The 17,010-nt window shown below is 42.2% G+C and overlaps 1 protein-coding gene across 1 annotated transcript in view; it reads left to right on the top strand.

The window, feature by feature from the left end:
• LOC124606246 (UDP-glucosyltransferase 2-like) overlaps positions 1 to 17,010 on the top strand; it is a 110,166-nt gene that overhangs the window by 27,263 nt on the left and 65,893 nt on the right. Inside the window, exon 2 of the mRNA XM_047138221.1 lies at positions 7,397 to 7,578. Coding sequence (XP_046994177.1) covers positions 7,397 to 7,578 — 182 coding nt within the window. The remainder of the gene's footprint in view (positions 1 to 7,396; positions 7,579 to 17,010) is intronic.

Genomic DNA, 17,010 nt, shown 5'->3' with positions numbered 1-17,010 from the left:
TCTGTCTCCAGCTGATACTGATCATCGGCCAGAGATGGCTGCTTGTCCTGTTCCAGAGGTTGCCCCTCAGTCTGCAAGATCCGGGCAGTCGCAGAGGGTGGTCTTACTGCTAGTTGGGAGCTCCAACGTCAGGTGCGTAATGGGGCCCCTTAGGGATATGGCAGCAAGAGAGGGGAAGAAAACCAATGTGCACTCCGTGTGCATACCGGGGGGAGTCATTCCAGATGTGGAAAGGGTACCGGGTGTACCCATCTGCAGGTGGTCGCTCATGTCGGCGCCAATGATTTGTGCCGCTGTGGATCGGAGGATATACACTCTGGCTTCCGGCGGCTATCTGATTTGGTGAAGACTGAAAGTCTCGCTAGCGGGATGAAAGCAGAGCTCACCATCTGCAGCATCGTTCGACAGGACTGACTGCGGACCTTTGGTACAGAACCGAGTGGAGGGTCTGAATCAGAGGCTGAGACGGTTCTGCGACCGTGTGGGCTGCAGATTCCTCGACTTGCGCCATAGGGTGGTGGGGTTTCGAGTTCCGCTGGAAAGGTCAGGAGTCCACTACACGCAGCAATCAGCTACACGGGTAGCAGGGGTTGTGTGGCGTGGACTGGGCGGTTTTTTAGGTTAGATGGCCTCGGGCAAGTACAGAAAGGGCAACAGCCTCAAAGGGTGCGGGGCAAAGTCAGGACATGCGGGGACCAAGCAGCAATCGATATTGCAATTGTAAACTGTCGAAGCTGCATTGGTAAAGCTGGAACTTCGAGTGCTGACAGAAAGCACCGAAGCTGAAATCGTTATAGGTACAGAAAGCTGGCTGAAGCCAGAGATAAATTCAGCCGAAATTTTTACAAAGGCACAGACGATGTTTAGAAAGGATAGAGTTCATGCAACCGGTGGTGGCGTGTTTTTCGCTGTTAGTAGTAGTTTATCCTGTAGTGAGGTAGAAGTGGATAGTTCCTGTGAATTATTATGGGTGGAGGTTACACTCAACAACCGAGCTAGGTTAATAATTGGCTCCTTTTACCGACCTCCCGACTCAGCAGCATTAGTGGCAGAACAACTGAGAGAAAATTTGGAATACATTTCACATAAATTTTCTCAGCATATTATAGTCTTAGGTGGAGATTACAATTTACCAGATATAGGCTGGGACACTCAGATGTTTAGGACGGGTGGTAGGGACAGAGCATCGAGTGACATTATACTGAGTGCACTATCCGAAAATTACCTCGAGCAATTAAACAGAGAACCGACTCGTGGAGATAACATCTTGGACCTACTGGTATCAAACAGACCCGAACTTTTCGTCTCTGTAAGTGCAGAAAAGGGAATCAGTGATCATAAGGCCGTTGCAGCATCCCTGAGTATGGAAGTTAATAGGAATATAAAAAAAGGGAGGAGAGTTTATCTGTTTAGCAAGAGTAATAGAAGGCAAATTTCAGACTACCTAACAGATCAAAACGAAAATTTCTGTTCCGACATTGACAATGTTGAGTGTTTATGGAAAAAGTTTAAGGCAATTGTAAAATGCGTTTTAGACAGGTACGTGCCGAGTAAAACTGTGAGGGACGGGGAAAACCCACCGTGGTTCAACAACAAAATTAGGAAACTACTGCGAAAGCAAAGAGAGCTTCACTGCAAGTTTAAGCGCAGCCAAAACCTCTCAGACAAACAGAAGCTAAACGATGCCAAAGTTAGCGTAAGGAGGGCTATGCGCGAAGCGTTCAGTGAATTCGAAAGTAAAATTCTATGTACCGACTTGACAGAAAATCCTAGGAAGTTCTGGTCTTACGTTGAATCAGTAAGTGGCTCGAAACGGCATATCCAGACACTCCGGGAGGATGATGGCATTGAAACAGAGGGTGACTCGCGTAAAGCTGAAATACTAAACACCTTTTTCCAAAGCTGTTTCACAGAGGAAGACCGCACTGCAGTTCCTTCTCTAAATCCTCGCACAAACGAAAAAATGGCTGACACCGAAATAAGTGTCGTCGAGCAGATGCGCAAAACTATAGACCTATATCTCTGACGTCGATCTGTTGTAGAATATTAGAACATGTTTTTTGCTCGCGTATCATGTCGTTTTTGGAAACCCAGAATCTACTCTGAAGGAATCAACATGGCTTCCGGAAACAGCGATCCTGTGAGACCCAACTCGCTTTATTTGTTCATGAGACCCAGAAAATATTAGATACAGGCTCCCAGGTAGATGCTATTCTCCTTGACTTCCGGAAGGCGTTCGATACAGTTCCGCACTGTCGCCTGATAAACAAAGTAAGAGCCTACGGAATATCAGACCAGCTGTGTGGCTGGATTGAAGAGTTTTTAGTAAACAGAACACAGCATGTTGTTATCAATGGAGAGACGTCTACAGACGTTAAGGTAACCTCGGGCGTGCCACGGGGGAGTGTTATGGGACCATTGCTTTTCACAATATATATAAATGACCTAGTAGATAGTGTCGGAAGTTCCATGCGGCTTTTCGCGGATGATGCTGTAGTATACAGAGAAGTTACAGCATTAGAAAATTGTAGTGAAATGCAGGAAGGTCTGCAGCGGATAGGCACTTGGTGCAGGGAGTGGCAACTGACCCTTAACATACACAAATGTAATGTATTGCGAATACATAGAAAGAAGGATCCTTTATTGTATGATTATATGATAGTGGAACAAACACTGGTAACAGTTACTTCTGTAAAATATCTGAGAGTATGCGTGCGGAACGATTTGAAGTGGAACGATCATATAAAATTAATTGTTGGTAAGGCGGGTACCAGGTTGAGATTCATTGGGAGAGTCCTTAGAAAATGTAGTCCATCAACAAAGGAGGTGGCTTACAAAACACTCGTTCGACATATACTTGAGTGTTGCTCATCAGTGTGGGATCCGTACCAGGTCGACAGAGGAGATAGAGAAGATCCAAAGAAGAGCGGCGCGTTTCGTCTCAGGGTTATTTGGTAAGCGTGATAGCGTTACGGAGATGTTTAGCAAACTCAAGTGGCAGAGTCTGCAAGAGAGGCGCTCTGCATCGCGGTGTAGCTTGCTGTCCAGGTTTCGAGAGGGTGCGTTTCTGGCTTAGGTATCGAATATATTGCTTCCCCCTACTTATACCTCCCGTGTAGATCACGAACGTAAAATTAGAGAAATTCGAGGGCGCAGGGAGTCTTTCAGACAGTCGTTCTTCCCGCGAACCATACGCGACTGGAACCGAAAAGAGAGGTAATGACAGTGGCAAGTAAAGAGCCCTCCGCCACACACCGTTGGGTGGCTTGCGGAGTATAAATGTAGATATAGATGCAGATGTAGGTTGTTTACAGTGTTAGTTCAAGCTGTAGTTCACTGCGTTGAAGCAGCTTGTAAGGCAGGAATTAAATCCTTCTCGGAACTTTTTGTGCAGATGGAGTATGAGATCATTCCACTTCTTTTTGAGTCATCAGTCTTCTGACTGGTCTGATGCGGCCAGCCACTAATCCCGCTCCTGTGCCAATCTTTTCCTCTTAGAGTAAAAATTACTACGTAAGTCTTCAATTATTTGCTGTATGTATTCGAATCTCTATTCCTCTACAGTTTATTTCACAGCTCCTTACAGTACCATGAAACGTATTCACTGATGTCTTAAGAGACGTCCTGTCATCCGGTTCCTTCTTCTCCTCAATTTTTTTCGTATATTCCTTTCCTCGTCTATTCTGTGTAGAATCTCTTCATTCCTTACATTATCAGTACACTTAAAATTGAACGTTCTCCCATAACATTGCATCTCAAATGCTTCTATTTTGTTCCATCCAGGTTCCCCACTATTCTCCAAACGTACATTATCAGAAATTTCTCCCTCAAAATAAGGCCTATGTTTGATACTAGTAGACTTCGTTTGGTCAGAAATGGCCTATTTCGAGTGCTCGTTTGCTTTTTATGTCCTCCTTGATCCGCCCGTTCTGGGTTGTTTTGCTGCCTACAGCAGGATTCCTTAACTTCATCTACTTCGTACTCACCAGTTCTGATGCGAAGTTTCTCACTGTTCTCATTTCTGCTACTTTTCATTAATTTCGCCTTTTTTCGATTTTCTCTCAAACCATATTCTCTACTGATTAGACTGTTCATTCCATTGAACAGATGCTTCACCTTCACAGAGGATAGCAGTGTCATTAAGGAATTTTATCACTAATATTGTTTCAGCCTAAATTTTAATCCCACTTTTGAACCTTTCTCTTATCTCCGTAATTGTTTGTTGGATTTATATCCTGAATAGTAGGGATGGAAGACTACATCCCTGTCTTACACCAATCCGAGCAATTCCTTCTTGGTCTTCTAGTCTTATTGTTCCCTCTTCTTCCTTATACATATTGCATATTGCCTATCTTTCCCTATATGTTGCCACTTTTTTCTCAGAAATTCGAACACCATTTTACATTGTCGAACGCTTTTTCCAGGTCGTCAAATCCTATGAACGTGTATTGATTTTTCTTTAGTCTTGCTTCCACTGTCAACCACAACGTCAGCACAGCTTCTCTAGTGCCTTAACTTTCCTAAAGCCAAACTGATCGTCATCTAATAGATCCTCAGTTTGCTTTTCCACTCTTCTGTATATTAATCTTTCAGCAACTAGGATGCATGTCCTGTTAAGATGACTGTGCCATTATTCTCACACTTGTCGACTCAAGCTATCTTCGGAAATGTGTGGATGGTTTCCCAGAAGGTCTCAAGGTATATTGCCAGTGTCATACATTCTGCACACCAACGTATGTAGCAGTTTTTTTGCCACTCCCTAATTCAGATGGTGTGTTATCTACCACTTCTACCTTATTTGATCTTAAAACTTATAAGATCTTTTAAATTCTGATTCAAATACTGGATCTCCTATTTCTTCCCTGTCGGCTTCTGTTTCCTCTTCACCACACAAGTCTTCCCTTTCAAAGATGCCTTCCATGTACTGCTTCCTCCTACCTGCTCTCTCCTCTGTATTTAACAGTGAATTTTCCATCGCTCTCTTAATGTTACAGCTCTTGCTTTTAATTTGACAGAAGGTTGTTTTGACTTTTCTACGTGCTGAGTCAGTTCTTCTGACAACGATTCCTTTTTTGATTTCTTCAAATTTTTCATGCAGCTATTTCGCTTAAGCTTCCCAGCACTTCCAGTTTATGTCACTCGTAAATGATATGTAGTTCTGTATTCCTGAATTCCCCTAAACATTTTTGTACTTCCTTCTTTCGTCGATCAGCTGAAGTATTGCTTCTGTCAATCAGGTTTTTTGCAGTTACTCTCCTTGTACCTATGGTTTTCTTCCGAACTTCTGTGGTTGACGTTTTCAGAGATGTCCGTTACACTTCAACTGTACTGTATTGAGTAACATCAACTGTACTGAGCTATTCCTTGTCGCAGTATTTATACTCTAAGAGAACTTCAAGCGTATCTCTTCATTCCTTAGTACATCCGTATAACAGTTGTTTGCTCAATGATTCTTCCTGACTGGTCTCTTAAACTTCAGCGGGTTCTTCATTATTACTTATTTGTGATCTGATTATATATCTACTCCTGGGTACACCTTACAACCAAATTTCTCACTTCGGAACGACTGCCCGACTGTGAGGTACTCTAACTGGTATATTCCTGCATTCTCAGTCTTTTCCAGGTATACCGCCTCCTCTTGTGATTTTTGAACAGGGTATTCGTTGCTACCAGTTGAAATTTATTGTAGAACTCAATTTATCCTTCTCCTATCTCATTCCTACTACCAAACCCACATTCTTCCATAACACTTCCTTCTGTTCCTTCTTCTAAAAACTCATTTCAGTCCCCCATAACTATTAGATTTTCATCTTCCTTTATGCGCTGAATTATCCTTTCAGAATTCTCATATACCTTCTCTGCCTCTTCAACTTCTGCTTGCGACGTCGGGATGTGTAACCGTTGTTGTCGGTGTTGGTTGTCTGCCGTTTCTGATGAGAACAACCCTTTCACTGAAGTGTTCACAGTAACTCACTCTCTGACACCATTTCCTGCTACTGTTGATGTTACTCAATACTCATCTCACCAGTAATCCTTATCCTCTTTCCATTTCTCTTCAGTGACCTACGCTGTATCCATAATAAGCCTTACCGTTTCGCTTTCCAGATTTTCTAAGTTCCCTACCACGTTCAAACTTCTGACATTCGATCCCAGGACTCGTAGAATGTTATTATTTCTTTGGTTATTCAATCTTTTTTCTTAAAGTCACCTCCCTGAGAGATCCGAATGGGCGACTAGATGGGAAACGTTTGGCAGTGGGGAGATCGTCATGACACTTTCTCAGTTGAAAGTCACATGTCTTGTGGATACACATTATATGTAATTTATACACTGATTTCCATTGACCTCTACATCCTCATTCCTTTGATCGCTGCTGATTCTTCCGCCTTTCAGTGGTAGTTTCCTACCCTGAGACTGTCCTGAACCCCTGTCTTCTCTTCCGCCCTCTTTGACAAGACCGTTGGCATAATGAGGGTACTTTCTTGTGCTGGTAGTCCTTGGTCACCATTGGTGATGATTTTTACTCAAAATTTAAACCGAACTTAGGCCGGGAACATTTTGATTACTAGTCAAAGACCACCCTAGACCACGGGTGAACCATGTGATAACCAAAATTTTTTACATCCAAGTATTGATGCGAGTTTACCGAGTCCAGTTATGACTAATTAATATTGTACTAATAATAGCGTAAGATTCTGCGTTTTGTGACGCACTTAATTTTAAATTTCTGAATATGTTAAGTAAGTCTCTAATCCGTGTACCGCTCCGAATTCCTCACAAGATCTTGCTGAAGAATTGTCCGGTCTTTTCCAGGTAATACTTCTTGATGGCTAATTCCATCATCAACAAAAAATCTGAGGTGCTTCTTGATATTGACTGGCAGTTTGTTAACATACAATATGAACAGTCCCGGTACACTTTCCTAAGTTAAACACTTTTTTTTGTGTAATCTCGTGGATGGGCGCGTCCATACCCCCAGTGTAGGGCGGGTCGAAATATTATGAAGAACATTATGAATGGTCAGGGAGCCATCATATTATAATAAGTCAAAATAACTTTAAAATACCAGCTGATGATATCTCACACTCTGCTTCTTTATGTTTCATCGTTGTTTCATGTCTACGATGTAGCACCTCTATGAAAGAAGCGCGTTCACATTAGTTACGTATTTGTTATGATGGACGTCGGAGCTGTAAAAATAAATCTGTCAATCGCCCCATGGTGAATCGTTTGCCTTTCTTCTCCTTCGAAGTAGAATCGGATCATAATTATTGCAACAAACCGTAAGAGACTTGATGCTACCCGTTGTAATGTATTAAAGTGTAACACAATACGTATTTAAATATAACAGCATAACGAACACAAGAGATTTACAGAGACGTATTTTCCGTTGCAGGTACCACCAAAAGGTTTAACTCAAATCGACGTAGCACCTTTGATCCCCATGGGCGAAACGAAGGAACAATTTGAGGACATCGCTGAAGTTACTAATAAAGAACTTCAGGAATCAATATTACCATGGAGCGAACACATATGTGATACTACTTTAGTCTATCCAGAAATACAACAACTTTTGAGGTAAGTGCACTTGATTTTGGTAACTTTGCTAAATATTTACATGTACACTATATCAGCTGACTTATACTAATCCTTCGTGTACAAATCGTACAAAATATCTCGATTACCATCCTGGACGTCAGTACACATAGAACTAGAGGTGTATCATTCACTGAAAAGAGCCGTCTCAAAGTCTCATTCACTTTCGTCCATTCTTTCGTTGAGCAATGATACAAAGTATGTAGCTCTTTTGTAATCTTTGTAAAATGTATTACGTTAAATTACCTAATATCGTTCGAGAAATCTGAAATAATAACGAATTTCCCTAAAGGTGGATAGACACAACACCATAAAACCTAATATTAGTACCTCCTATAATTGTGGCTGTCAGCTCATTTAAAAAGGCCAGTTCATCTTTGTAACAGTATATGGTTGAACTGTGTAAGCATTCACTTGAGCACGAACAACTGCTGCAATTCCGCACTGCATTGATAATGACCTGACACAGGTCGAAATCTGATCTGCATTGTGACTATAAATGTCATTTTAAAGCAACTTAATTCCGCGACTGATTGCTGCTCTATCTATCCCAATATAACCACAGTCATTGCGTGCACCCACCCCATGGAGGGCAACCTGAGTATATGATACGTCGCAGTAAACGGTGCACAAACTGCAGCGTTATTCCCAGATATTCAAACGACTTGATTGTGTCAAGCAGGACACTAGTAATACTGTATCTCAACATTACAAGTTTGTTCGTCCTAATAATCCGCATTAACTTGATTTTTTTTTTACATTTAGAGCTATCTGCCATCCGTCTCACAAACCAGAAGTTTTGTCTGTGTCATCTTGTTTCCTCCTACGGTCACTCAACTTCTACACCTTACCGTACACCACGGCATCATCAGCAAACAACCGTAGATTGCTACCCACCATATCCGCTTGATCGTGTATTTAGAAAATAATGATAGTGAGATCACACTTCTATGTGGTACTCTTGAGGATACCCTTCTCTCTGATGAACACTCACCGTCGAGGTCAACTTATTGGTTTATACTCGTATTACTTCGGAAGTCTTCGAGCCACTCAAATATCAGGGAACCTCTTCCATATGCTCGTACCTTCGCCATCAATCTGCAGTGGTGGACCGTGTGAAATGCTTGCCGGAAATCTAGAAATATGGAATCTACCAGCTGACCTTCATCCATAGTTCACAGTAAATCATGTCAGAATAAGGCAAGCCGAGTTTCGCACGATGGATGCTTTCTAAAACCGGATTGATGCGTGGACATAAGCTTTTCGGTTTCAAGAAAATTTAAAATATTCGTGCTGATTCAAGGCTTCTGTAGCAAACCGATGTCAGGAACTTAGTCTGTGATTTTGCAGGTCCTTTCTTTACCCTTTTTGTATGGAAGAGTTACCTGCACTTTTTTCCAGTCGCTTGGGACTCTGCACTGTTGCGTGAGATTCGCGATAAATGCGAGCTAGGTAATGAGCCAGTGTCGTAGAGTACCCTTCGTAGAACCTAACTAGAACTCCATGTGGACCTGGAGACTTATTTATTTTCAACTCTTTCAGTTACTTATTTGCGCTTATTACTACGTCGTCCATCTAGGAATCTGTTCGATGGTCAAACGACAGTATGTTTTTACGATCCTTCTTCGAGAACCATATCTTAAACGCGAAATTTGAAACTTCGGTTCTCGATTTGTTATCTTCAACTGCAACACCAGACTGGTCAATGAGTGACTGGATGGAAGCCATAGATCCCCTTAGCAAATTTACATAGGACCAGATTTTTCTCGGGCTCTCGGGAAGATCTTTTGCTAAGATATGACGGGTGGTTGTTGTGTCCTTCGTGCATGGAGCATTCGAAAGACACACGAATCTCTTCTAAGCATTGCTTGTCGTCATTTGCGTGATCTTTTTTTTAATGAGAATGCAACAACCTTTGCTTCTTCAGCATTTTCTGAGTTTCTTGGTTAAATCTTGGTGGGCCTTTTTCGTCGTTAATCCGCTTACTAAACACATAGTTCTCTTCTCCGGACAACGATTTGCAGTTAGTTTAAACTCAATTGATCATCTGAGAGGCTAAAGAATGCTATCTGCTCTTTCTATCAGACATGCTCATCTAGCCTTTTTGACTTGGTTTACTAATTTTCGTAACCATAATTGGTATAATAACATCATGATCACTAACCTCCGTCTCTATGCTGACGCTATTGACAAGATCCGACATATTTGTATGTAGCTGCAAGGTCCAAGATATTTCTACTGTGTGTGTGCTGGGGAACTAACTGTTCAAGTTTGTTTTCAGGAAACGTATTCAAAAGTGCTTCACAGTACTGCCTGTCTATATCCTCCGCAGTGAATCCATTGAAATTCCAGTCTATACTCGGTCGATTAAATTCGCTCCAGCTAGTATTGCATGATCTTGGTATCTATGCACCAATTAGCACAGACTTTCTTTGAATGACTCCAAAACTGTCACAGCGGAATCAGGCGGCCGGTAAAAACATCCAGCAATTAATTTGGTTCCACCTAGACCTTTTATACGCCACCAGATAGCTTCACAGGCATCAGTAGAGACAATATTTTTGTCAATTGACGTCTAGTTTATCTTTCCGATATATATTCCATGACTCGCTAAACATCTCAGAAGTTTCTGCCTCAGGTTTTACCCAGCTCTCGATACGAAGAATAATTTCAGCCAAGAACTTTACTGGAGGGCAGTAATTTCGTGAGCTTTGTTACGAATAACTCGACAATTTACTCATAACACTTTGACAGTCGAAGTCTCATTACTCTGAACGTGGTCTGAATACACTTTCTGCGTATCGACTGACGAGGTTCATCAGAGTATCTCAAATTACGGCCTTACTAGAAAACCCGCATGAGCACTTCACAAGTACTCTGCTACTTTAGTAGATGCTTCTATTGTGTAGTTCACCCCTGTTCTGTCAAGTGGGGTCCTAGACTGCCACCTGATAACGCAAGTCTAGAAAAGACTGCCCCAGAGTCGACGAAGCCTTTGATTGAGACCCTCCACTCCGCTCGAACTCAAAAGACCTCAATCAACTCTGGGAAGAATGTTGCCGATTGTGAGCTCTACTTGCACCTCGCACGAGAGTCCAGCACCCTTCAATACCTTCACCAGCCAACTGTATGAACTGAGGATGGCCCCAGAAAATATGCGACAGGCGTCGTTTGTGTCTGAGTCGCAACTTCCAGACCACTGCACTCTTCGCACTCGATAGCCGCAGGCAAGACTACAGCCACATCTCGTCTGAGGCCCATGGGCAGACATACCAAGCGCACACTGAACGCTATCTCCCTGACGGGCTCCATAACGTGCCTGACGTTGGAACTTCCGATAAACAGTTTTTCTTCTTTTTTATTTTGAGTAATCAGTCTGCTGACTTGTTTGCTGCGCCCCACCACAAATTCCTCTCCTGTGACAACCTCTTCATCTCAGAGTAGCACTTGCAACCTATGTCGTCAATTATTTGCTGGATGTATTCCACTCTCAGTCCTCCTCTACAATTTTTACCCTCTGCAGCCCCTCTAGTATGATGGAGTTATCTCCTGATGTCTTAACAGATGTCCTATCATCTTGTCCCTTCTCGTCGTCAGTATTTTCCACGTCTATACTCTCCGATGCTGCACAGAGCGTCCTCTTTCCTTACGTTATTAGTCCACCTAATTTTCACCATTCAGCTGCCGCACCATATCTCAAATGTGTCGATTCTCTTCTGTCCCAGTTTTCCCACAGTCCATGTTTCATTATGCAGGTTTTCAAACAATAACTACGTACCCTCCGACTTAGAGTTGAAATATTAAAAGTTTTGGCTGGTTTCATTGTCTAGGGGCTAGAATACGAAGTTGCCGCATTACAGGCCAAGTACTGCTGAGTGTACAGTATACGATAAGAATACACACATGAATCGAATGGTCGAAGGTTTCTATCACTGGGCAATTGCGAATTATGAAAGTAACATATAAATTTATCAATGAAAGACTACAATTAAATAAAATCTGCAGGTACTATCTTAACGACTTTGAATGATGAGCACGATAATAGAAGTACTTTTGAGAATGCTGTATATTTCTGCAAAACACTTACTGGTGTCGATGGTCCAGCAATTAAATAAAATATGTTGAATAACAGGGAAACAATAGATTCCTACTTCACGTAATTAGTTATGAACATTAACATAGCTCGCGAGATATTCACTTCTAAACGCACACTACGTCTTCACTGTAGAAGCCACGAAAATCACACAAGAGCACAAGTCGGTACTCCAAAATATTTCTATTTCTCACAACCGCGCGCAAACTGCTCCACTGTCCAAGTCTTTCCCGCCGACTGTGCGTCCGTCGCGCTGTACTGTCCGCTTCCAGCCCTCACTCCCGTGTCCTGTGCCGTACCCTCCAGAACTCCCCACTGCTCATAACTACCTCGTGTCCTCCCCAGGGATGATCGCTGTGACTGGCTAGAGCGCTCCCGCCCTGTCTTCAAGCCAATGCCCACTCACAAACATAATGAAACACATTCGAAATACTGGAGTTACATTTAAATAACTTGAAATGAAATAAATATTCCTACGGCTGAACCATAAACACGCTCTAACACACGTTATTAGATATATAAACATATTAAATAAACATATATCAAAGGAATAGAACAAAAGGTGTTCCAGTAGCCTAATGTCTCTGTGCTTTCTAAAACACAGTAAACATTTAACCAGTTTCTTCATGAATAGTATATATCAGATATAAACAAAGACATAGATGAATAAGTATATTTATAAGCATGCTGCTACCGTTTATAGTGTAACTGTGGAGTACTTAAGGCCTGATGCCATCGATGGTAATCGGCCACTTTGACCTCCAATAACTCATGTACTATTCAAGTTACATGCCTGTAATTTATACCAATTTAGTCTTACACTAATAGGTTTCTAAAGGCAACTAACATACAACGCTGTGCTCCAAACGTACATTCTCAGAAATTTCATACTCAAATTAAGGCCTATATTTGATATAAGTAGACTTCTCTTGGCCAGGAACGTCCTTTTTGCCACTGCTAGTCTCCTTTTGATGTCCTTGCCCCATCTGTCACTGCTTATATTGCTGCCTAGATAGTAGAATTCCTTAACTTCATCTACTTCGTAACCACCAATCCTGACGTTAAGTTTGTCTCTGTTATCATTTCTGCTACTTCTCATTTCTTCTATTTACTCCCAATCCATATTCTGTACTCATTAGACTGTTCATTCCATTCAGAATATCATGACATTCTTCTTCACTTATACTCAGGATAGCATTGTCGTCAACGTATCCTATCATTAATATCCTTTATCCTTGAATTTCAATTCCACTCCTGAGTTTTATTTCCATCGTTGCTTCATCGATGTACAGATTGAACAGTAGAGGCGAAGGACTGCATCCCTGTCTTACACCCATTTTAATCAGAGCACTTAGTTCTTGGTCGTCCACTCTTATTATTCCCTCTTATTTGTTGTACGTATTCTATATTACCCATCTCTTCCTGTAGCGTACACTTTTTTCTCGGAATTTGGAACATCTGGCACCATTTTGTATTGTCGAACGTCTGTTGCAGGTCAGCAAATCCTATGAAAGAGTCTTGATTTTTATTTAGTCTTGCTTCCATTATCAACCACAACGTCAGAATTGCCTCTCTGGTGCCTTTACCTTTTCCAAAGCGAAACTGATCGTCATCTAGCACATCCTCAATTTTCTTTTCCATTCATCTGTATATATCTTCTGACAGAAACTTGGATGCATGAACTGTTAAGCTGATTGTGCAATACATTCTCGCACTTGCCAGCTTTTACAGTCTTCGGCATAGTGCGGATGATATTTTTTGGAAAGTCAAATGTTATGTCGCCAGACTCATACATTCTATACACCAACTTTAACAGTCGTTTTGTTGCTCCTTTCCCCAATGATGTTAGAAATTCTGATGGAATATTATCAGTCCCTTCTGTCTTATTTGATCTTAAATCCTCCAAAGCTCTCTTAAATTCTGGTGGTAATACTGGATCCCCCATCTCTTCTAAATCGTTTACTGTTTCTTCTTCTTTGAGATCCGACAAATCATTGCCCTCATTGCTTCAATGTACTCTTCCCACATATCCGCTCTCTTTTCTGCATTTAACAGTGGAATTCCCGTTACACTCTTAATGTTGTCACCCTTGCCCTTAGTTTCACCGAAGGTTGTCTTCAGTTTCCTATATGCTGAGTCGGTCCTTTCGAAAATCAAATCTTTTGCGATTTCTTCTCGTTTTTCGAGCAGCCATTTCGTCTTAGCATCCCTGTACTAGCTCTTTATATCATTCCTCAGCGACTCGTATTTCTGTATTCCTGAATTTCCCTGAACATTTTTGTAGTTCCTTTTTTCGTCGACCAGCAGAGATATTCGTTATGTAACCCGTGGTTTATTAGTAATTACTTTCTTTGTCCCAAGCCCATATTCTCCTGTCACCATTTCTTCTACTCCTTTCCCTAACGCTGCATTCCAGTCCATCATGACTATTAGGTTTTCATCTACCTTTACGTATTGTATTATTCTTTCAATGTCCCCATGTACTTTCACTATCTCTTCATCTTCAGCTTCTGACGTCAGCATGTACACCTGAACTATCGCTGTCGATGTTGGTTTGCTGTCGATTCTGATAAGAAGAACCCTATGAGTGAACTGTTCGCAGTAACACACTCTCTGCCTACCTTCCCTTTCATAACGATTCCTACTCCGGATACACCAATTTCTGCTGCTGTGATATTATCCTATATTCATCTGACCAGGAATCCTTGTCGTCTTTCCATTACACTTCACTGTCTCCTACTATATCTAGATTAAACCTTTGCAGCCGGTCGCGGTGGTCTAGCGGTTCTAGGCGCGCAGTCCGGAACCGCGCGACTGCTACGGTCGCAGGTTCGAATCCTGCCTCGGGCATGGATGTGTGTGATGTCCTTAGGTTAGTTAGGTTTAAGTAGTTCTAAGTCCTAGGGGACTGATGACCACAGTAGTTAAGTCCCATAGTGCTCAGAGCCATTTGAACCATTTGAACCTTTGCATTTCTCTTCTCAAATTTTCTAGCTTCCCTACCACGTTCAGGCTTAGACATTCCATGCCCAAACTTGTGGAATGTTATACTTTCGTTGATTATGCCGGCCGGGGTGGCCGAGCGGTACTAGGCGCTTCAGTCTGGAACCACGCGACCGCTACGGTTGCAGGTTCGAATCCTGCCTCGAGAATGGATGTGTGTGATGTCCTTAGGTTAGTTAGACTTAAGTAGTTCTAAGTTCTAGGGGACTGCTGACCTCTGATGTTAAGTCCCATAGTGCTCAGAGCCATTGATCTATTTTTTTGTTGTTGTTGTTGATTATTCAATCTTTTCCTCGTGGTCTGCTCCTCCTTAGCAGACCCCTTCTAGAGATCCAAAAGGGTGACTATTCCGGCATCTTTTGCCAATGGAAGGATAATAATGGTACTTACCCTAGCCGATATGTGCCTGCTTGGACTCTGCTGAAGGAGTGGCCACCTGTTCACTAACATGGTCTAGAGGCGAGACCAGACGCCCAGCCTCCACAGTGACCCTCCACCTCAAGTGACGCGTGCCACAACCTCCACTTACCGTAATGTGAGGGCGGATCTACCGCATGGTGTACACTAGGAGACTCTTTGGCAGCGTAACCCGTGGGGAGTCCCTTGCGAAACGCCAGATGTCTGCCTCTGCTGCACCTCCTGCCAGCAGGGTGAAGGTGGCTGACCGCAGCCAAAAGCGCATACAGCTCTTCGCCTACTGCGGCCATTTCCTCACGCATCCAGGTCGAACACTGGAAGAACGTAGATCTAGGAATCATTGGTATAACGTAAATTGTGGCGATTGTGGTGGGAAAGTAACAGAGCTCCAAGCGCTAGTGGAAAGCACTGTTACTCTAATCGTTATAGGCACTGAAAATGGAAATGAGCGTATGGCATCGTTGGCCGGTAGGCCCCTATTCGGGGAAGTTCGGCCGCCAAGTGCAGGTCTTATTTCATTCGACGCCACATGGGGCAACTTGCGCGCCGGTGATGAGGATGAAATGATGATGTGGACATCACAATCCCCAGGCGGAGAAAATCTCCAACCCAGCCGAGAATTGAACCCGAGCCTGCTTGCATGGGAGGAGAGCGCGTTACCACCCAGCTAAGCAGGCGGACGTTGTAGGCACTGAAAGCTGGCTAAAGCTGGAAATAAGTTCGACTGCAATTTTTGCGAGAGATCTAACGGTGTTAAAAAGGAATGGGCTAAATACAGTTGGCGGTGGCGTGATTGTTGCTGTTAGAAACAGTTTATCTTGTGCTGAAATTAAAATAGATAGTTTCTATGAATTAGTATGGGTAGAGGTCATTCTCGTCAACATGAATAAAACAATAATTGGATCGTTTTACCGACCTCCCAATTGCTGAAAGGTTGAAAGAAAACTTGAGTCTAATTTCAAAAATGTACCCGACTCTTACAATTATAATTACTGGCGAATTCAATTTACCCTCGATATGTTGGCGAAAATACACGTTTAAATCCGGAGGTAGGCATAAAAATTATCCAAAATTGTGATAAACGCATTTTCTGAAAATTATTTCGAGCAGTTAGCTCATGGGCCCACTCGAATATTAAATTGTTGTGAAAAAGCACTTGATGACCTCTTAGCAACAAAAAATCCTGAGCTAATAACAAACACAAAAACGGATACAGGGATTAGTGAACACAGGATTGTCGTTGCGAGACTGAATACTGTAACTCCCAAATACTCCGAGAACGAATGAAAAATTTATCTATTCAAAAAATCAGGTAAAATTTCGCTTGATACCTTCATGAGAAACGATCTCCACTGTTTCCTAATTAACAACGCGAGCGTAGACCAGATGTACCTTGAACTCAGAGAAGTAGTACTGAAAGCAATTGAGAGATTTAAACCAAATAATTACGGTACACATAGCAGGTCAGAACACTGTTGTAGACACAACGAAAAAAGGATTTTAAATTTAAACTAATGGATATCTACAAGATTGGAGATAATTTACAAAAGCCCGAAATTTAGCGCAGGTTTCATTGCGAGAGGCTTATAATAGTTTCTGTAATGATACTTTGTTTTGAAACCTGGCAGAAAATCCAAAGAGATTCTGCTCGTATGTAAAGTATGGTAGCGGCAAGACACAATCAATGCCTTCCCTGCGCTATGAGAGCAGGAAATACTATCAATGACAGTTACTAAATACAGCCTTCAGAAATTCCTTCACCAAAGAAAAAGAAGTAAATATTCCAGAATTCGATTCAAGAGCAGCTCCCAACATGAGTAACTTAGAAGGAGATATCTTCGGAGTAATAAAGCAGCTTCAGGCACTTAACCCATTACTGGCCAAAACTCTATCGGATCATT

Source organism: Schistocerca americana, chromosome 3 (assembly GCF_021461395.2).
Source record: "Schistocerca americana isolate TAMUIC-IGC-003095 chromosome 3, iqSchAmer2.1, whole genome shotgun sequence".
Taxonomy (NCBI): domain Eukaryota; kingdom Metazoa; phylum Arthropoda; class Insecta; order Orthoptera; family Acrididae; genus Schistocerca; species Schistocerca americana.
This window is presented reverse-complemented; position numbering and strand designations above follow the sequence as displayed.